The sequence below is a fragment of the Pteropus medius genome, unplaced genomic scaffold (genome assembly GCF_902729225.1).
Source record: "Pteropus medius unplaced genomic scaffold, Ma_sr-lr_union100, whole genome shotgun sequence".
NCBI lineage: Eukaryota > Metazoa > Chordata > Mammalia > Chiroptera > Pteropodidae > Pteropus > Pteropus medius.
This window is the reverse complement of record NW_024354500.1, coordinates 28,289,664-28,311,862: the sequence shown is the minus strand read 5'-3', so window position 1 is coordinate 28,311,862 and position 22,199 is coordinate 28,289,664. Positions and strand designations below refer to the sequence as shown.

Here is a 22,199-nt window from a genome sequence, read left to right as displayed (position 1 = left end):
GATCTGCTGCTAGGAGTCCTATAGATGTTTTCCGTGCCTTTTGTCTCTGCATCCCAACCTCCTCTCTTCCACTGAAGCTCAGCTTACTTCATTCCTCTGTTGTAGGATTTATAGGGTATAGATTTTGCAATTTTAGGTGAGTTTCTCGTTTTCGGGAGGTGTACTTTTGCTGGTACTTCCCGAGATCAGCCACTCATGAGGCACCTTGACATTCCCCTTGCATTTTCTTCTCAATTTAACTTCTTTTTAGAAACTTTTAAAAGTCTTTGGATTCTGCAGATTTTATTGGTTGCTTTATTTAGCAAAATAGTTGCTAAAAATAGCAGGGCAGGGTGTTTTGTTGTTGTTTTATTTCTCCTGGTTGTTTTATTTGATTTCTTAGATATGGGAAAGGTAAATAAAACTACTTGCATGTTCTTAATGGAGAGTTACATCCAGTGTTGCTACTATAGGATTGCTGGATGAAATAAAGGATACTCAGTTAAATTTTAATCAAACAACAATTTTTTTAGTGTAAATATATCCTTTGCAATATTTGGAATATACTTACACTAAATAATTACTCATTTATCTCAAGTTTAAATCTAACTGGATGTCCTATATTTTTATTTGCTAAATCTGCTGACCACTTTTTATGAAGAGCCTAATGTAATTCTAATTCTCATTATTTTATTCAGAATGTTTCCTAATCTTCACTGAGGCTCTTTTGATCTCCTCTTTCCCTTATATACTAGAGTTTGAGGAAAATATGCCTTTTTGTGTATCCTTTTTCAATCATTGTGCTGGGTACACAATAAAACCCTTTCAAACTGGGTATTTGTAGCCTTTAATTCTAGGAAATACATAATGACTATAGTAGATGTAAAGTATATATTTATATATAATGCCTATTATATATAAAGTATATATAATAAATATATATAGTACTTATTTTATAAATAATATTTTAGAATATTTTAATTCTGGGAGATATATAGGATATACATACAGTATATATTTCTATAACACATAAATATATATAATAAAGAATATATCATTGTATTATTATATCTATGTTATTTGTATTACATTCAATAATATTACCTAAACTCTCAGAGTCCCAGACGATCCTGGTTATAATAATGCCATTGATGATGGTGGAGATAACACATCACTCCACCCAAACTCTTCCTTACTTCGCTGTTAGGATTCACTAATTTCTTTTATTTCTTTCTGTAAGGAATCAGGAGAAAAATGAAATGTCACTCAATATTCTTTCTTTTTCACAAATTTCCTGATTATTTGCATAATTGTCACAAATTTATTTTTCTAGATAAACGTTTAAGTTCTTTTGGCAATATTTTACTCTAAAAAAAATACTGCTGAAATTTTTCTTGGAATTATACTTAAGTAATTTTCTAATCTGAGAAGAATTTATCTTTACAAAACTGATTCTTCCTAAGAACAAGGTCAGAGTTAAATTATAGCTTTTCTATTCCTCAGTAAACATTTTCATTTTTTAATATAGTTCCTACACATTTCTTGGTATTTTAATGCATAGGTTATTTTATTTTTATTATTGGTATATAATTGATCATTGCTATATAAAAGAATTATTTGTCTTTCTTTTTTAAGCATCGAATCTACTGTACTTTTAAGCATCTACCTTACTGTATTCCTTTTTTCTTCTTGTTTTCCTGGCCAAAAGAAATTCTTCAAATAATGATAGTTTTGCCTCTCCTTTTTAACATTTTTTGCTATTTTCTCATCCTTATTTCATTGAATTGCTTACAATTCCCAAAATAATGTTAAATAATATTAATGGTAGTAGGCTTGTTCATTGTATCCCTCACTTGGTCTCTGTCAGTAAAATAGGGGATGAATGGCATCTATCTCATTATAGTTTAGTTTGCATTTCTCTACTTATGGATGATTAAAGGGGCATTTGTATTACTTCTCTTGTAAATAGTCTGTTAGCATCTTTCTTTGTTAACTTACTTAAAATATCAAGTTGTTAAGAGCTGGAAGGGACCATGGAGTCTATTTCCTCATTTTAACAGATGTGGAAGGTAACCCAGGAGAAGTTAGTGTCCAGGAACTGCTTCTCCCAAATTTACTGCAAGACCTATAAATTAAACTGGCTACTGAGCCATTCTTGCTTGACTATGAGACAGCAAATGGTCCCAACTCCTCCATTTTTCACCTAAAATACCCTGTGTGAAATGTAGGGCACCGTGTGAAATGTAGTGTACTGTGGACAAGCAGGCATTCCTTCTGAAACCTAGAACCAAATTAAATTATTGGGACTGAACTTGGGTCCTAAGGCTTAGGATAGATTTCAAGTAGACTTCAAAGCAAAGAACATCACCTGGGATATATAGCGGGCTTTTTCATAATGGTGAAAGGATCAATTCATCAACAGTACAATCCTAAAGATTTAAGTACCAAATAACAGAGCTTTTAAGACATATGAAGCAAAAACTGATAGAGACAGATAAGGAGAAATAGAGAAATCCACAATTATAACTGGAGATTTCAAAACACTTTCCTCAAAAATTATAGATCAAGTAGACAGAACATCAAAAAGAGTATAGAAGACTTGAACAATACTATTAACCAATCTGACTTAATTGAGATTTATAGAACATTCTACACAATGACACTAAAGCACATATACTTTTTTAAGTATATGCAAAAGTGTTTTCCATGATAGACTACAGTCTAGACCATAAAACAAATCTCAATAAATTTGAAAGGATTCAAATCATACAAAGTATATTCTCAGAGCCTAATTAATTAAATTAGAAATCAATGGCAAAGATATTCTGAAAGTTCCCAAATATTTGAAATTAAATTTTATACTTCTAAAAAATTCATGGAGATAAAATACTGCCATTTGCGACAACCTGGATAGACCTCGAGATAATCATGCTAAGTGAAATGAGCCAGACTGAAAAAGGTGACAATCACATAATATCACTTATATGTGAGATATAAACTTAAAAGCAACAAATGAACAGAGCAAACAGAGACTCGGGAACATGGACAATGGACTAGTGGTTACCAGAGGGTAGGGGGTTGGGGAGGAGGGAAGAGGTAGACAGGGTAGATGGAGTCAAATATAGCGGTGTAGGGGGAGGGTGAAGTGGGTAAAGGGGATCAAATATATGGTAGTTGAAGGAAACTGGACTCTGGGTGGTAATCACACAATAAAATATATAGATGTCAAAATATAATGTATACTTCAAAATTATATAATTGTATTAACCAATGTTACCCCAATAAATGTTAAATAAATAAATAGATAGATAAATAAATAACTCATGGGACAAAGAAGAATTCAAAAGGGAAATTAGGCAGTACTTTTAACTAATGGAAAATTAAAACAGATATCAAAATTTGTGGGATGTACCTAAAGCAGTGCTTAAAGCAAAGTGTATAATATTAAATGCTACGTTAGAAAAAAGAAAAATCTCAAGCCTGCTTATCTCAGTCTTTCCCTTAAGAAAATAAAAAAGGAAGAGCTAGTGAACCTCAAATTAAGCAAAAGAAAGAAATAAAGTAGATCAGAGCAAAAATCAATGAAATACCAAACAGGTAAATAATAAAGTCTATAAAATCAAAAAGTGATTCTTTGAGAAGATAAATGAGGTTAATAAACTTCTAATCAGACATGTCAGGAACAAAAGAGGAAAGACACAAATTACCAAAATCAAGAATGGGAAAAGTGACATCACTATAAATCCTAAAAATATTAAGAGAATACCATGAACAGCATTATGACAACAAATTCAACAACTTAGATGAAATAGATACATTTCTTGAAAAGTATAAATTACCAAAGCTCACTCAAGAAGAAATAGATAACCTAAAAATTTTTCTTTTAACTTTTCTTTTACCGAAAAATATAATACAGAATTACCAAGTGAAGTTTATTTCCGGAAAGCAAGATTGGTTAAAAATTTTTAAATCAATGTAATTTATTATGCTAGAAGACTAAAAGAGAAAAACCATATGATCACTGTAATAGATGCATAAAAAGCATTTGGCAAAATCATATATATATATATATATATATATACACATACATATATATATACATATATTTTTTTTTAATACATACTATACTTTCACAATCAAGATAGTTAAGCTGTTTTTCTGGAGTATGTTCAGAGTTGGCATATAACCCATATATAACAGCAGTGCTGTAATTTTAGTCATTTTATATTTAACGGTCCAAAATATATTATGTTCAAAAAACATTGTTTATGAATGTCAACTAGTTTATTTATTATCCTTCAAAATCGCACTCCACCCTACTCATACACACTAATCTACATCACTGAAAATAACAAAAGATGATACCTAACAGAGCCTCACCTCTATATAGAAGTTCTAATTGACTCAAAAAGCAAAGGGCTACCCTGCACTAGAAAGGTGCAGATTAAATTCTCAACCTTTGAAAATGAGCAAAAATGCTCCAGTGCAATCACTATAGCCATGTATTTGGGCTTTGTATTTACAGCATTAGATATGAGAGCTAAATGAGGCCACATTCATTGCAGTAAACTAACTCATCACCAAAAATAAAATAAAAAAGGATTTGAAGAGATTTTGTCATTCCAATAGCACAGACTTGAAAAACTGAACACTTAGGCAAAACTCCTACATCTCTCTTTAATTAAGAGGTCATTGCCATACTTACAGGTTTCAAGGCAGGATAGTTAACCTAAGGAAGACCATCCCACCCTCCAGGATGCAGCTCTGGAATTTTTCCTCAGTTCCTTACTCAGCCCTCTCCCTGTTTTGATTTCAAGCTTGAGACCCCAGCATGAGAAACAAACCAAATCCAGGAGACAAGATAGATGGCCTTGGGCCACATCCTCCCCTCCTGATGGCATGGGAAACAAGCCAGGACCAGGAAGCAGGCTGGATAGCTTTTTACACTTCCCACCCACATGAAAACATAATTCAGATGGCTCACAGCAGACTTTCTCTCTGAGCTGCCCGTACTTTTCTCTTAAGTATGTACTTTCACTTTAATAAAGCTTGCCCTTTCCTGCTTGCTATTTGTCATGTCTTTGAATTTCTTCTCACAACATAAGACAAGAACCTGGTCACTGGAGCTCCGGGGTTGGGGTCTCTGTTGAGCTCTCTGGCATCCGTTTGAGATAGTAATCTGTATTAGGGTGTAATTAAACAAAAATGCTCTTAACTACCACAAACTTGGGTCCAGTGCCATAGCACTCTTTTTGTTTCCTTCAAAGAATCATTCGCTCTTGAAGTAAAAGGTTTTTAAGGCGCAGTTCATCAAAAACCTATTGTATAGCCAGCTTAAAAATGGAAGTTCCACCTGGTTACAATAATATACATACCTAAGTAATATGTGATTTACCAGATAGGCAAATGTCTCTATCTTAAAGTCACCTAAGAAAATTTTTTCTTCATTTTCTTATCAGAAAGGAAACATTCTGTAAAAAACAACAAAAAAGAAATTACAGAATTAGGTTTATAACAATAATCCATACACACCAGACCTATTGGTAAAGGTTCAATAGGGTAGAGATCTAGAAATTAAACCCACCCAGGTTTCTGAATAGGAATCATGAGGAAGGGAGTTAGGGAACATCAGTGATTTTTAGAAATTTCTTTCCAAAATACCCAGACCCTTGGGAGGGCTCAAATCTTAAGCCCCAATCAGTTACCATCTTAAATGGGAGGTACTAGTGTTAAAGAAATAGGACTTGGGGAGGAGGAGAGAGGATGGAACGAAGCCACAGACAGAAGTGGAAATTTCAAAGACAAATTGTTTTAGAAATTTTATACATTTTTCAAGGACCAGCTTTGATGTCTTTAGGAGGTTCTGTAGATAGGTAGGTAGGTAGATAGATGATAGATAGATAGATAGATAGATAGATAGATAGATAGATAGATAGATAAACAAGCTTTAGGGCACTGCCCCTTGGAATGGACCCAAAATTACTTAGTACTTGGAATGGTTTATAGTGCAGGTGGATACAAATTCATAGCTAACTGTTATGCCTGTTCTGGCCATCACGTTTCCACTGACCTTTAGAGGTTTTCAGGATGGCTTTACAGCTGTGCAGAGCATACTGGTGGTAATTTGAGCTCTGGTTGAATCATAAAGTGGGAATGAGCAGAGTACAGAAGGCACACTGTCTATAAATGAGGAGACTTAGAGGTGAAAAATTTCTCCACCAGGATTAAGCTCTGAGGTAGAGATCTGAGACTGGCTCCATTCCCTATAATGTTGATCTTTAACAAATAGACAGCCAGATATGTCTCCAGGAAAACAGGTTTATTCAGTAACAATAAAGAATTGCAATTCGAGACATGCAGTCTAATGGCAAAGCACTTAAGTCCAAAGAACAGAAGAGATGAAGATTCTTTTATGGGCTTAGGAGGAGCTGCTGTAAAAGAAGAATCCATTGGAGGAAACTGAAAGTTCAAAATATAATTTTCATTGGCTGAGTTATGGCAGTCTCCCATTGTCTGAGCTATTACTGGACAGGGAAGAATCTTTTCTTCCTCCTGCTGAGGTAATAGCGGTATCACTTCCTGTTGGAGATGCAAGGTACATCTCTTCCTGTTGGGGTCAGTACTGTACATTAAGTGACATGTGCATAAACATAAATCTTAAGTCTTCTCACCACACACACAAAATGGTAACTATGTGAGGTGATAGAATGTTAATTAACTTGATTGTGGTAATCATTTCACAACATGTTGTACTACCCAAAGTGATCTGCAGATTCAATTGCAATCTCTATCAAAATTCCAATGGCATTTTCACAAAAATAGAACAAACAATCCTAAAATTTTTATGGAACCACACAAAACCCTGAATAGCCAAAGCTATCCTGAGAAAGAAGAACAAAGTTGGAGGCATCACATTCCTGATTTCAAATTATATTACATCACATTCCTGATTTCAAATGATATATAATAAAGAATATATCATTGTTTTCCCAACACCAATTATTGATTAAAGCTAGAGTAATCAATAATTGGTGTTGGGAAAACAATGATATATTCTTTATTATATTGACAGATGACTGGATAAAGACAATGCAATAAATATATATACAGTGGAATATTATTCTGCCTTAAAAAAGAAGGAAATTCTGCCATTTTGCAGCAACATGAATGAACCCAGAGGACACTATGCTAAGTGAAGTAAACCAAAGTAAAACAAATATTATTTCACTATGCTAAGTGAAAGAAACCAGACAAGGTAAAACAAATATTGCATGATCTCATACGCAGAATCTAAAAAAGTTGAACTCATAGAATTAGAAAGTAGAACGGTTGTTTTCAGGTGTTATGGGGGTGTGGGAAATCGGAAGATGTTGGCCCAACGGTATAAACTTTCAGTTACAATATTAATAAGTTCTGGAGATCTAATGTATAGCATAGTGGCTATAGCTGATAAATATTGTACACTTGAAATTTGCTAAGAGAGTAAATTTTAAGTGTTCTCACCACAAATACAAAATAGTAACTCTGTGAGGTGATGTATATGTTAATTAACTTGATTGTGGTAATCATTTCACAATGTGTAATATCAAAAACTGTCATACACCTAAATATACACAATTTTTATTTGCCAATCATACCTCAATGAAGCTAAGGAAAAATTAGTTTTATTTTTGTAATAGCAATGAACAATCAGAAATTAAAATTTGAAAAACTATACCCATTACAATAGCATTCAAAAATATGAAATACTTAGCGATTAATCTGACGAGATAGGTAAAACCTCCATACATTGAAAACTACAAAACATTGTTGAGAGTGCTCTTGGCTTTAGCGTTTTTTTCTTAGAAATCTCCATGCCATGAGAATTAAGTGGAAGAAGAAGTGAATGCACAGGCTGAAGCGCAAAAGAAGAAAGATGAAGAAGAGGTCCAAGTAAACTGCTAGCTTGTGCACCTGTGGAAGCCACAGCGGAAATAAGGAAAGCCGGAGACCAGGGACTCTAATACAAATTCTTGGACTGCATGCCTGCTGTCTAGAACTTCTCAGTGGATCTAGAATATCCACCACCATTTGATCACCGCAACCACCTTTTGAGAGACCTACCTTGCTTGTACAAAAACAACGGACTAGTTCTGCTCTCGGTTATGGCTGAATGTAACGTGTACATTACCTCTTATACTGTCTTAGCTAAAGAAAAAAAAAAGCATTGCTGAGAGTAATTAAAGGAGACCTACATTTGTCATTCAGGTAATGCGAATTAAAATTTCAGTGTAGTATCACTGCACACCTACTAGGATATCTAAAATGAAAAAGACTATCCTTGCAACAATTACTGAATTGAGAGAAAGAGCATATTTGGGCTCTAGACACATACTTACTGATTGTTTTCCAGGCAGTAAGTACAAGTCCCAAATTTAGTTGGTACAAATTCAGCTGTAGTTACAGTGCACTTTGTGGAAATGCAAAATAAATAAATAAATAAATAACAGATTTATCTAATACTAGCTATAAACATAAATAATCACATGCCACATTTTCATTAGACGAGCAAAACAGGTCTCTGAGTAAGTGAATCTCTGCTGGGCTCAAATAACATACATAGATAAAGTCAGCTGAAAAATTAAAAAGACACAATATTTCTCCCGAAGAAATACTGCACTTATAGCGTCAAGGTGACTTTGGTGACTACTGCTTAATGAGAAAATTTGTTCTCTAAAATCATGGAATATCAGACATTTTGTTGTTTGAAAATATATCAGTAATAATATGTCCTTCCTTGATTAGTCATTTCAACACAGAGCCATCCTCATATTCCAAACCCAGTTCAGGGCCACAGATAAGGGGTTTCTGGGACAACATTTAGTATCTATGTTAACTTGGTAGTTTCTAAGCTAACATGATCCAAGTCGACATTGCAGTCCAGACATGATTTGAATTCTTTGCATATAGCCGTAATTGGCTTTGAACCTATAAAAATACTATTTCACTTAAATTTCACCTATATTTCCCTTTCTTTAAACTCTTCTAATAAAAGTATCCATTCCTTTGAATGGTGAGATGCCTCACAGCTTCTCTGTTGTATGACCTCACTCACTATAGACAGGAGTCAAAATCATAAAAGTGATTTGGGGAGACTGCAGATTTGTCAGACTACAGGTGATCTAAGGCTGATAGGGCTAATAGGAAACTCTTTAAAAGAATGTTGTTCTCAATTAACCTTTGTTTCATCAATGTTATTTGTTCACAATCGTTTGTGTGTACATATTGAAACGAAGAAGGTTGGCTGCTATATGGTAAGTCGACATCTGAGTAAATCACAAAAAAGAATTTTAACGCCATCGATCCATTATCTAGGCCAACATCTGACTGTAAAAATAAGGGAGAGATTGAGAAAGGTCTTCTACTATTCTGTTTCAGTGGAATAGCAGCCCGGAAAAACGCATACGCAAGCTCACTCCCTTTCCACTCTTCAAATACGCTCGGGGTGGTCTACGGTGCGCCGACAACTACAATTCCCAGCACCCTGCGCGGTGCGGGGACGGAAAGCCGGGACTGTGCCAAAGAGGTCCCGGAGGCTAGCGGGCCAAAGCCGGCCGCTCCTCTCTAAGTAGCTTTGCACCTCTTTCTGCCCGCCGCGTCGGCGGCGTCGGCGCTCACATAGAGGCTTGTCACAGCCGCGCGAAGCGGTGCTGGGCGGGAAAGGAGGTCTTGGCGGCGGCACGGACAGCAGCGACAGCGGCGGCTGCAGGGACAGCAGGCGCGGTGGTGCTGTCAGGCGGTCGAGGAAATGGGAGACCCAGGGTCCGAGGTGTAGTGGCGCGTCGGGGCGTGGGTTCTCCCAGGCGGACCGCCAAGGTCTGAGGCCTGGTGCTCGGCAGCAGCCGCGGGGCGATGCCCGCAGCGTCTCGAGCCGAGCCCAGGTTTTGGGGCTAGTGCATGGTCTGAGCGAGGAAGCAGCGGCAGCAATGGCCCCCCTGCCGCCCCCAGCCCCCTGCACCAGCTCCAGAATTCCGTGTTGCCGCTGCTCTGCCGGTGGGAGCGACTTTTTGAGACAGGCTTGCTCTTGATAGTAACTTGCATCCCACCTCCTTGAGCAGGTGCATTGGTACCTTGTTTTCGTCGTCCAGTCCCTACAGCCCCAGGTATTCAGAGGCATAACCAGACTCCATCGAGTTGTGTTCTTAGTCGCGTTGCGTGGAATTAGGCTCAGTTAGGTTTCCTTTAAAGCTTTTCATTTTACGTTCCTTTAGGGAAGATCTGTTGCTGCAAGTACGTGGCTGTACAGATAACCGTGTTTTGTTTTATTTATTTATTTATTTTTGTAGATGGTAGAATCTGTCTCTCCAGCTGGGCCTGAGGCATCTGAGTCCACAGCGGATGAAAATGAAGATGATATTCAGTTTGTTAGTGTAAGTAGCAATGACGTTCGGGTTTTTCCCAGAGTCAGAGACTGTGTGTGGTAAGCCATTATGTGATTAAACCTCACTTGTTCATAATTCAGCAAATATGTATGCATGCCCGATAGGTACTAGACAGTGTGAGCATGGCATAGGATTAGAAAATTTACCAAAATTGGTCTCTGAGCAATTACAGTTAGCCATCACAGGGACTGTGGCCTAAAGTACATGTTACAGTTAATCACTCTTCTCATGCCTTCATTTAGAGCCATTTTAAAATTAATCTACGCAAAGTTCTAAGCTCTTAAGACTGTTTTGAAATGGGGTAAGAATACCTTCTAAAAGATGACACACATCTTACAGATGGGAGGGACAGCTAAAGATGAGGAAAGAGGTAGAAAACAAGGTTTGCAAGAATTCAAAACCTAAGCATTATTGTAGCTTCATAATATGAAGGCAGATAGCTTGAAGGTCTCACGAACCTCTGCGGTCATGATGTTACAGCATAGTTCAACAATTGATGTTCATTATGAAGATCCCTTTGGGACAGTAGTTTTCAAGCAATATTAAGTGTAAATGTGCAGGTTCCCAGACTGCACCTCAAACTTATTGAATCAGAATTTGAAGGTGGGTACTGGGAATCTGTTTTTTGGCACAAATGCAGATATATATGAATCTCTGAACATACTTTATAAAGCATTGGTTTCGAAAACCGAAGGGGGTGTTATGATACATTCGGTATAATTTTCACCCAAAACTGTTACAAAGGTTCTATTTAAAGTGGTAATTTTGCTAGCTAAAGTTGCTCCTACTTGAAACCACTCTCTAATTTCTGTGAGGAGTTCAAGTTTGCTATTACAGGTGTATTTTTTTAAATGAGTGTTTAATATGTGTATGTTTTTTAGTTGCTGTATGTTTAACCTCATAAATCACTTGTATTTTAAATCAAACTATTTCCTCCCTAAACATTGTGATGTTAATATTGTTTATTGTTCTAGTAAGGGCTCTAGAAATTCTTTATAAGATTATTTCCTTGACATTCTTTTCCATTAATAGTGCATGTGGTACCATTTTCTTGACACTTGGAACTTATAAATTTGGGGATACCAAGAGGGTTTGTATGCTGACTCTGCCTACTCTGTGGTGAGGAGTAAATGATGTAGCTGTGAAAATTGAAGAGCCACAGTGTCTGCTTTTATACTGAAGAAAAATTGGGAAGAGGATTCTGCAGGTCTATAGGAAAAGTTACTTTGGTTTCTCCTGACAGTGATATAAAGACAGAAATGAATGAGACACCGTAATCCTGATGGTATTTTGTGTAACCATAATCAGGAGTGACACATGTTTATGATCTGCGCACCTTATTTGAGAAACACAGAAGGAATCTACAAAATTAAGTTTGGAAAAATAAATAGGTATAGGTAATTACCCTGAGGAATAAATAATTATATTGTACATTCTGACTGAGTTAATATATCAGCTTATGTTTAGCTGAGGTTTAATACCCTTAATTTAAATTTCATTTTAAATATAGAGAATTCTTTGTATTATGCATCCAGAGTTTTGTACATCCAGCTTGATAGAACCTCTTGTATTTAGTTTCATTTGCAAATAGAGAGAAGATCGAAGATTTGACAGCCCCATAAGGAAACGTGAATTAAGTATTCTAAGTGTAATTCTAAGTGCAGTACCAGAAAGAACCTAGTAAAAATATTCCTATTGCCTTTAAATGCTGCCACATTTTTTTAAAAAAAAGGTAATTTAATTCTTCTCTAAAATACATTTAGAGACATAATTTATTTCCTCTTTAACCCTACCTTATGCTGGGCTCCACCAGGATATGCTTATTTCTCTGTGTTTTTATAGTACCATCCAGAGAGATGAAGTGCTGCCAGGGACAGTTCTCTGCTTGAGGGTTCTCCATATACAAAAAGAAAAAATTTTATGTTCTTTTTATATCTTTTGTCAAGAAGTATGTTGCAGCTTAATGTGTTCTGGTTTGGATTCCTCAGACTTCTCGTGTAAATCTAATTTTCCAGCCTTTGTCTGTATTGTGGCACAGCATCCTCTTTGTATTCTGCCATATACTTAACCCCAAACTAAATAAAATGTGCTGAAAGAAAGAAACAATAAAAATTTGGCAGTACAAAAAAAGCGCTTATCTTTGGTGTAAGTTTTATGAAGTATACATAAAAGAGTGTACTTCTTCATTGTTCTCCTTGCCTTCTATTTTAGTACTACATATATCATTTGTCTGGATTATCTTGTTACTAGTCTTTCTACATTTAATAGTCTCCTAATCTTCCAAGAGCTCTGATGTTCCCATCTCAACATTATTTATTGATTCTTTTGCCTATAGAATAAAATCTAGGTTTCTGACTGTTTAAGGCCTAGTCTGTGTTGAAGGTAGTATGTATGTAAAGAAAGAACTGATTAAAAAAAAGGGATCAAGAAGATTCAGGTTTCGATGTTTGATTGAATAAGGGTGTGGAAGAAGAAGCAGAGCTACCAAAGAACTCCATGATTTTTAGTTTAGCTATCTAAGAGATTACTGATAAGCACCCCAGTTAAAAAACACTGTACCATGATATCTGTGTCTTTTTATCACTACTCTTATACTATTTTCCATTTCCAAAAGAATCACATGGCTTTATTCCTCTGTAGAGTTAGACTCTTTTTGAATTTTGCTTTCATTACATATTCATATTCATCAACTCTGAATCTTTTCCTATGCTGCTTTTATTTCTGATTATTCTGTGCCACTACAAGGCCTTCTCAGAAGAATTCTTGCTAATTCTAACAACAAAAAACTCCACTGATTGTAAATGCAAGTTTGGTTTCGATGATTGTTCATGACTTATACATTTGCTCTCTTCCTTTTTAGGAAGGACCATCAAGACCTGTTCTTGAATATATTGATCTGGTCTGTGGGGATGAAGAGCCTACCACCTATCATAGTGATGTGAGTATATTATATTTATGTTTTCTCATTTCTGTGATTAGGTGCAATAGTGTGCTGGAGGTGGATTGAACTGGCTTGCTAGAACCAGTTAAATTTTCAGGAAGTTCAAGAGCTGATTGTTAAACATAGCCATTATTAACAATCGCAGTATATAAACTTACAAGTAAATTATTGTTACATTTAAGATAATAAATACTCAAAACTCATTATGTCCTAATATCTATACATTCGAGGTATTTACATCTGTTGTATCTGTATGGTAGAAATACTATATTACTCCCTTCAGCATGATGGCAGGATTTATACCAAGGTAATCAGTAAACTAGAAATCAGGGCTTGATTTATTGTTGATTGTCTAAACTTACAAAAGTGAATATAAAATGTTGATGCAAATTAAACCTAAAAATGAGATACATCTCTAACTGCTAGGCTGTCTGCTACACAAAAAATTGAGGAAAATCTTCAATATTTAAAAAATCTTTCATTGATTCAACAAAGATGTTAATGTTGTCATTGATAAATGAGTGGAATTCTGATAAACATCATCATTATTTTCACTTTCATCGTATTCATTAATGTAAATGAAGATATCAACCACTCTTCACTTTGGAACTATATTCATTTGCAAATCATATGAGCAACTTCCTTGTTGAATTGGATGATAAACATAGTCAGATTTTGTGACATTGGCTATAGAATTTTAAAAACCAATAGTGGATTTTTCAAGAAATAGTAATTTGTATTGAAGTTATAAGTGTAAACTAAAAATCAAGGTAAGTATTTTAGTTTAAATTTCAAAGATTATACAAAGAAATTATTAATAAAACTTTTTACATTAACCTTTAGAGTGTTAACATGAATTTTTTACTTACATGTAAAATTATTTTTCAGATTCTGTTCCCCAAAATGCCAAAACGACAGGGTGATTTTTTGCGTTTTTTAAATGTGAAGAAGTTGAAAACAGACACAGAAAGTAATAATAGGAACAAAAATCATTGTGGATTGCCTAAGTTGAAGGAATCACATTTCAAATATGTTGAAAAACCAGTCATTGAAGAAAAGCCATCATGTTCATCAAAGGAAGAAATAGATAACCTTGTGCTTCCAGATTGTTGGAATGAAAAACAGGCATTTATGTTCACAGAACAGTACAAATGGCTTGAAATAAAAGAAGGTAAATTAGGATGTAAGGATTGTTCAACAGTTCGGCATTTGGGATCAAAAGCAGAAAAGCATGTTCATGTGTCCAAGGAATGGATTGCATATTTAGTAACCCCTAATGGCAGTAATAAAACTACTAGACAAGCTTCTCTGCGAAAAAAAATTAAGGAACATGATATTTCTAAAGCTCATGGTAAAATTCAGGATTTGTTAAAGGAATCAACTAATGACTCAATTTCTAACATAGGGGATAAACAAAATAATAAAAATATTGATGCTACTGTAAAAGTTTTCAATGTTGTTTACAGTTTAGTAAAACATAACAGACCTTTATCTGATATTGAGGGGGCAATAGAATTACAAGAGAAAAATGGAGAGGTAAATTGTTTAAATACAAGATACAGTGCAACAAGAATAGCAGAACATATTGCAAAAGAAATGAAGATGAAGATATTTAAGAATATTATAGAAGAAAATGCCAAAATCTGCGTCATAATTGATGAGGCATCTACAGTTTCAAAGAAATGCACCCTAGTGATTTATCTCCAGTGCACAGCTCAGTCAGTACCTGCACCAGTTATGTTATTTGTTGCTTTAAAAGAATTGGTGTCAACTACAGCAGAGTGTATTGTCACTACGTTATTGAGTACTTTAAATGATTATGGTTTTACTAATGAATATTTGAAAGCAAATTTAATTGCATTTTGTTCTGATGGTGCTAATACAATGCTGGGAAGAAAATCTGGAGTAGCTACAAAGATGTTAGAAAATTTTCCTGAAATCATTATTTGGAACTGTTTAAACCATCGATTGCAATTGTCACTTGATGATTCAATATCAGAAATAAAACACGTTAATCATTTTAAAATATTTATTGATAAAATTTATTCCATTTATCATCAGTCTAATAAAAATCAAAACAAGCTTTTAGAACCTGTAGCTAAAGATCTTGAAATTGAAATTGTTAAAATTGGCCGGGTAATGGGACCAAGATGGGCAGCATGTAGTTTACAAGCTGCCACTGCAGTATGGTGCGCATATCCTATATTATATCTGCATTTTTCTCATTCTTATTCTGGTTTGGCAAATAGATTAGCTAATATTAATTTCTTGCAAGACCTTGCTTTAATGATTGACATTCTTGAAGAATTTTCACTACTTTCTACTGCATTACAGTCGAGATCAACTAACATTCAAAAAGCACAAAAATTAATCAAACGCACCATAAGGGCATTGGAAAATTTAAAAATTGGTACTGGAAAACATGAGTCTCAAATCGAAGGTCTGATTAAGTCAGATAAGTTTAAAGATATTCCATTTAATAAAAATAATAAATTTAAAGCCCTTCCTAGGAATTTGTTACTAGAAAATATAATTCAACACATGAACTTACGTCTTTTATCTGACAGACAGTATGAGGAAAGTATTTTTAATTATTTTGATTTGCTAGAACCTTCTACATGGCCTTACGAAGAAATAACTTCACCATGGGTAGCTGGTGAAAAAAAGTTATTTCATCTATGTGAACTGTTAAAATATGAAATTGATTTAAAAGATTTTCGAGAATTTGTAAGTAATAACATAAAATCAAACAATGTTTCAATTCCTACAACCATACAAAAAGCTAAAAAGATAGTTGGCACTATTGCAATCAATAGTGCTGAAGCTGAAAGAGGTTTCAATTTAATGAACATAATTTGTACAAGAGTAAGAAATAGTTTAACAGTAGATCACATATCAGATTTAATGACAATAAATTTATTGGGGAAAGAGTTAGCAGATTGGGATGCAATTCCATTTGTAAAATCCTGGTCAAATTGCAACCATAGGTTGGCTACAGATACAAGAGTTAGGCAAAAATCATCAAAAGCCTTTTATGAGAATCAGTTGGCTATATGGAACTTAAAATAAAGAGTATTTATGCTTTTATCATTTGTAAGTAGTGTGCTATACATCTTTTATACATATACATAAATTTTTTTTGAAAGCCAGCTGTTAAATTTTTACCAGTTTGTTGCTACTTAAGACATTCACCAAAAACAAAGCGGATGTTTTTTTTAGGAGGGATAGGTTTTTGGTGATTAGCCCATATCTGCTAGAGTTGACCATAACACATATTTCAAGGAGTCCTGTACAGAAAATCCAACCATTTCCACTTTTGCTTTGTTTTAGTAAGGAGGCAAAAGAATAACATAATCCAGATAAATTCTAAGCCCTGGAAATTATGTCAAAAGAAATGGAATAAAAACTGTAAGCCTTTTGACTCTTGTCTTTCTCATTTCCATATCTGTTCTGTCTAATATAGTAACCACTAGCTATGTGTGACTATTAAGCACTCAAAATGAGTTCAGTAGGACTAAGAAAGTAAGTTTTTTATTTAAATATAAAAACGAAAACAGTGTAAAATATTTTTGTTTAACTTAACTTTTTTTTCTTTAGAAATATGTTTAACTTTGTTACCTTGTTTAAAACGTGATTGTTGTAGTGTGCCTGTCAAACTCCTGTACCATGTCTAGTGTTACATAAAAACATTACTGATTGAGTTAGTGTTGACAGATGGATTCAATGCAAATTATTTTTTTCTATAAATCAACATAACATGTTTATCTAAACACTTTATACAGACAACAGGAAGTAGCGATATTTATGTAAATTGTAATTGGTAATTGAAGTACTTATTTTAATTATAATTAAATTATTTTTCTAGTTTAGACATGAATATGAACAAATTTTAAAATTTAAAATGAAGGCATACTGAAAAAGTCAACTGGAGATGCAGAAACTAGTACTACAACTGGAACAGTAAACAGACTAGAAGAAGGTATGTTGCGGATTTCATGATAAATGACAATTTCAGTTTGCTGTGACAGAAAAACAAGCTGCTATTTACTAAAAAATTAGAGACCAAAGTGGACAATATTGAGATAGTTTTAGCAAATGCATAATGAATGAATGAAGTTATTTTTCACAGGTCAAAAAAGAATATAAGTTTGGCCAGATAGAAAACAGCTTAGATTCTTTCATGAAAAAACTAGTTTTAGATAAATAGGATAAATTATTTGTTTTAATTTATTCAGAAATTGTTAGAAAATTATGAGTTAAAGCCTAAACATGTTTTATTAAAAAAAAAGAAAAAGTGATGTCTTTAGTTAAGTCATCAAATATTATAGAATACAGGACCTAACAATAGTAAAGATTAATTAATTCAAAATCCAAAAAATTGCAAGTATTTTTCTTTAGTTTTAGATGAGTTATGTAAGAGACACCACCCAAGTAATACTTTAAGTATATTTTGTGTCACAGGACTTAGAAATTTGTGAAGAAACCGTTTTGATTCATGGCCTAAAAAATCAAACTTGTATAGCTATTATTTAATCTTTAACATTTGTCAGAAGAGTTTCAGCTAGATGAGAATAAATTATTTTCTGTCACAATAAATGGTGTTCCAGCTAGGTTAGGTCAAAAGTCAGATTTCATTGGAATTTTTAAATGAGCCTGATGTTTCCCTTATTTCTTTGTTCCACCAAATGATACAGTTTAAAAATATTTGTGCTTAGTTTTCTAAAATGGTTTCTGACAGATGTCATGGTTATAATTGTTAAGTGTCCATTATATGAGTGCAGTGCTATAAATCAACATCAGTTTATAGGCTTACTGAAGAATTAGGAGACAATGAATTTAGGGATCTTGTATAGTCTATTAGTTGGTTGAATTGTGGAAGGGTGCTACAAAACCTCCTGTACTGTTAATACCAGTTCAAAATTTGCAACAACAGAAATGCTAGCCAAATATTTAATCATCAAAGAGAAAATGGTAGTTTGTTTGCTCCCCAATATCACATGGTATATGAATGATCTAAATTTGAAGCTCCAAGGAAGAAAAAACCAACTTATACTCTACCTAGACAAGTACTAAAATTTATTTTGAAATCAAAACTTTTAAAAATAAAAATTTTACACATTATTCTAATATAAATTGGTATGTATAAGATTTTAACTATATTTGACAGTTATGCAAATGTACTACAAAACTACAAGAAAATTTGAAAAATGTTTTATTGATAAATTTAGAGTTGCTTTTTAATAACTGAATTCAGTGTTAACTATACTCAGCTGACTCGAGATTTATTGACTTAGACAAATGTAATTTTCAAACTGATATGTTTTTGCTCAGAATGCAAATCAATTCTTTTTAAAATTATGAATGGGATTTTCCTCAGCGTGGATGTAAATAATAAAGGGAATGATTTTCTTTCAGTTATTGGAAAACTTAACTCTTTGGAACAATTTGGGTGTATGAATCTACTTTTTCAACTGTAAATTTATGAAATTTATATACAAATCAAGTATTTGTGGTAAAGAAGGCATTCAGATGAAATAAGCGATGCTTTAAGTGTTAAATACACATCACATTTTAAAGACAGCATGTAAATTATCACATTAATAACTTAATATGTTGAAATAATATTTTGGATATACTGAGTTAAATATTAAAATTTATTTGTACTTTAGAATTACATATGTGGCTTACATTATACAGTTGACACTTAAACAACATAGGTTTGAACTGCATGGGTCCACTTATATGTGGATTTTTTTCAGTAAATACTGTAAATGTATTTTCCTTAAGGTTTTCTTAACATTTTCTTTAGCTTTATTGTGAGAATACAGTATATAATATATATACAATATATGTGTTAAGCGTTTGTTCTCAGTAAGGCTTCTGGTCAACAGTAGGCTATTAATAGTTAAATTTTCTGGGAGGTTAAAAGTTACATGTGGATTTTTAACTGTGCTAGAGAATCAGCACCCCTAACCCCTGCATTGTTCAAGGGTCAACTCTAGTTCTATTGGACAGTACTACCCATTATCATTGTAACTCTCAAATCTGGGTTTCTTCTATCCAGACCTCACTCTTGACTTCAAGATCCATAGTCATCTGCCTTTTTATAATTTTCACATTGTTGCCCCATAGGCATCTCAAACTTGAACATGGCCAAAGCAGAACTTATCAATCCCTTATTGTATTTGTTTTGGAGAATGACACAATCTTTGAGCATTGTGCTCAAACTAAAAACTTGGAAGACATCTGAAACCTTTTCTTGATCCTCTTTCTGTGTCTCTTCTACCTTTTAAATATCTCTGTAATCTGTATTTTCCTCACTATACCCATTGTGGTTATCTTATTTCAGGCCTTTGTTTTTTTTTGCTTAAATTACTATAATAACTTCCTAACAAGTCTCCCTATCTTCATTCTTGCCCCTTCTTAATCCACGCTCTGTACTCAGAATGGCCATTCTAAAATACATATTTATTCTTATAACTTTTATTAGGAAGACAGGAAGACATTCAGACTCAGATAACAGAAAACTCAACTTAAATCACTGAGGTGGACTTATAATTTTGAATAGCAAGGGATCTGGAGATGACTGCAGGCTTTGCTGAATGGCGTCATTGCTGTGTTATCTAGGATGCTTTTGGTCTTGCCTTTAGCATTACGAGATGACTGGCATAATTTTAGACATACTGGGTTTAAGGCAAGTTAAAGGGTAGAGCAAGCCCTGGATATCCATCAGGAAATCAAAAGCTTTGCCAGAAGTATTTCAAATAGATTTACATTTCACTGGCTAGAACTATGTCAAAATGGCCATCCCTCACTGCAAGGGAGGCTTAGAATAGGAGCTTTTCCTTTTCCTAACTTCTATAGTAAAGGTGGACAGGAGAGAGGAGAGTGGAGGTGGGTTAGCCTGTCTGTGAAGTTTATCATATTTTTCCTCTTGAAAATCCTTCACTGGTTCCCCACTTTCTTCAAAATACTGAAGTTCAACCTTTCTGGTTCCCTTATAATAAAAGTTCAGTCTTTTTGCCTTTCTCCCCTAGTAGATAGCAAGTTTCTTGAAAGGAGTCTATAACCCTGGTTATTAGCAGTTCCTAGCACATTGTAAAGGCTCAATAAACGTTTCTTTAGTATTTGAAGTTTCCTACATATTAGTTTATTTTTATGAGTCTTTACATCTCCAAATATTTCTACTTCCCAGTGGACTTCTAAGGGAAATAAAATGCTCTTAAATTTCAAGTATATTTTTATGCCTTAATTAACATTTCATGGTTACTTTCAAGATATATTGAGGTACCCTTAAAATGAGTTGAAAATATCTCCTGTTTTATTTTTTACTGTAGAGATTTTCATGGTTGTGACAATTTTTAACAAGAATTTTAATATTTAGTGTTTTTTAAAAGTTGCATTTGGTAATATGAAAAACACAGACATCACCTTATAACCAACTTACTTTATAATCAGTAGTGTCACCAGTTTCATTGTGTAAATTTCTGTTTTGGTGTCAAATGATATTTCTTTACTTTTCATGACTTAAATTAGGAAGGTCAGAACAGTCTTAATATGAAATATATGTATTAGTCCATATAAGGGTTAAATAGTGCTGCACTTTGCTAATCTTCAAGTTCAACTAATTTTGAGAAGTAGTGCAAGTTTGACTGAAAGGCATGAGATATGGTAAATAGAGAAATATAAAACCATTTTCTTGTTAATTTCTTTAAAATAAAGCAAAAATTATAACATGGTTTGTCATATGTACTAGACACATGACAACTAGAGCATAAAAGGCGGAGTGGTAGTATAGAGAAGTATATGGTTACAATGTTTCTGTGTATTAAGTAGTGCAACATTAACTAGGTAGAAAGTTAAGAATGGATCATAATTTTTAGAATAACAATTTTGAAAAGAATGCAAAGAGGTATAACAAAAAGATAAAATGAAAAATTTTTAAGTGTTTAAATTTTTTAAGTTGGGAGAAGGTATAGAAGAACAAAAAAAAGAAGACAAACAAAACTCATACAATTGTAGTTATAAACATAGCCATAGCAATAATTACATTAAATACTAATGGTCTAAACATACAAATTAATAAGGCAGAGATTACCAAAATGAGTAAATAGCAGACCCAACTATATCTATCTATAAGAAATAGATTTTAGATATAAAAATCACAATTTGAATGTAAATGGATGGAGAAATGTACTTTGCCCTCTTCCTCACAACTAAAACCTTAAACATTACATATCGACAAAAGAAGACTGAAAGATGAAAGGAACGCCAATAAGCTAGGGACCCTAGAACTCACGGAATGACAGTGATGAGTTCCCTGAATTTTCTGTTTGCCTCATATATCTCAGACTTGGAGCTGAAGAAGCTAGCAACTTGGAAATACCAATGAATGCAGGCAGAAAAAAAAGCTCTGCAAAAAACCTGCCCTCTATAGTCAAAGGATCAGGAAAAGGTAGGCTAGTGAGACAGAAAACATTATTTTACACAGTAACTTCTGTTCTTCAGCAAATGCTGCAGAAAGAAATGTGGCTTCGCCCTCACCCAATCTGGCAAAGACTAAATAGGGAGCCCAGACTTCCGTCTTTGCCAGCTTATAATGAATCCCACCCCAGTGGGCTGGTGTCAGAGGGAGTCTAATGGAGAGCCATGACTTATCTTTGCCCAGCATTAAGGATCCCCTCCTCCTACCTCAGGTGTTAACAGAAGCTAACTTAGGGAGCTGGGACTTCTTCATTACCTGGGAGTGACAAAGCAGAAACATTCCCCTTTCTGCTCCTAAAGTGGTGTCTGAGGAAACCAACTAAAGCAGAAAGTTTAAGAACTGGAGTCTCATAACATAATACCAATATATCTAG

At 34.0% G+C, this 22,199-nt stretch overlaps 1 protein-coding gene across 3 annotated transcripts; it reads left to right on the top strand.

Annotated features, from left to right (window-relative positions):
- The first annotated feature begins 9,525 nt into the window (after positions 1-9,525).
- On the top strand, positions 9,526-17,041 carry KIAA1586 (KIAA1586 ortholog). Of its 3 annotated transcripts, none has more exons than XM_039852970.1 (4): positions 9,526-9,780; positions 10,305-10,388; positions 13,261-13,338; positions 14,230-17,041. In XM_039852970.1, exons 2-4 carry the CDS (start codon positions 10,305-10,307, stop codon positions 16,408-16,410), a joined length of 2,343 nt encoding a protein of 780 aa, XP_039708904.1. In that variant the 5' UTR covers positions 9,526-9,780; the 3' UTR covers positions 16,411-17,041. The 3 variants fall into 3 exon arrangements, with proteins under 3 accessions (XP_039708904.1, XP_039708901.1, XP_039708903.1); XM_039852967.1 differs by having other exon boundaries at positions 9,526-9,787; XM_039852969.1 differs by lacking the exon at positions 9,526-9,780 and adding an exon at positions 9,808-10,121.
- Positions 17,042-22,199: the final 5,158 nt, after the last annotated feature.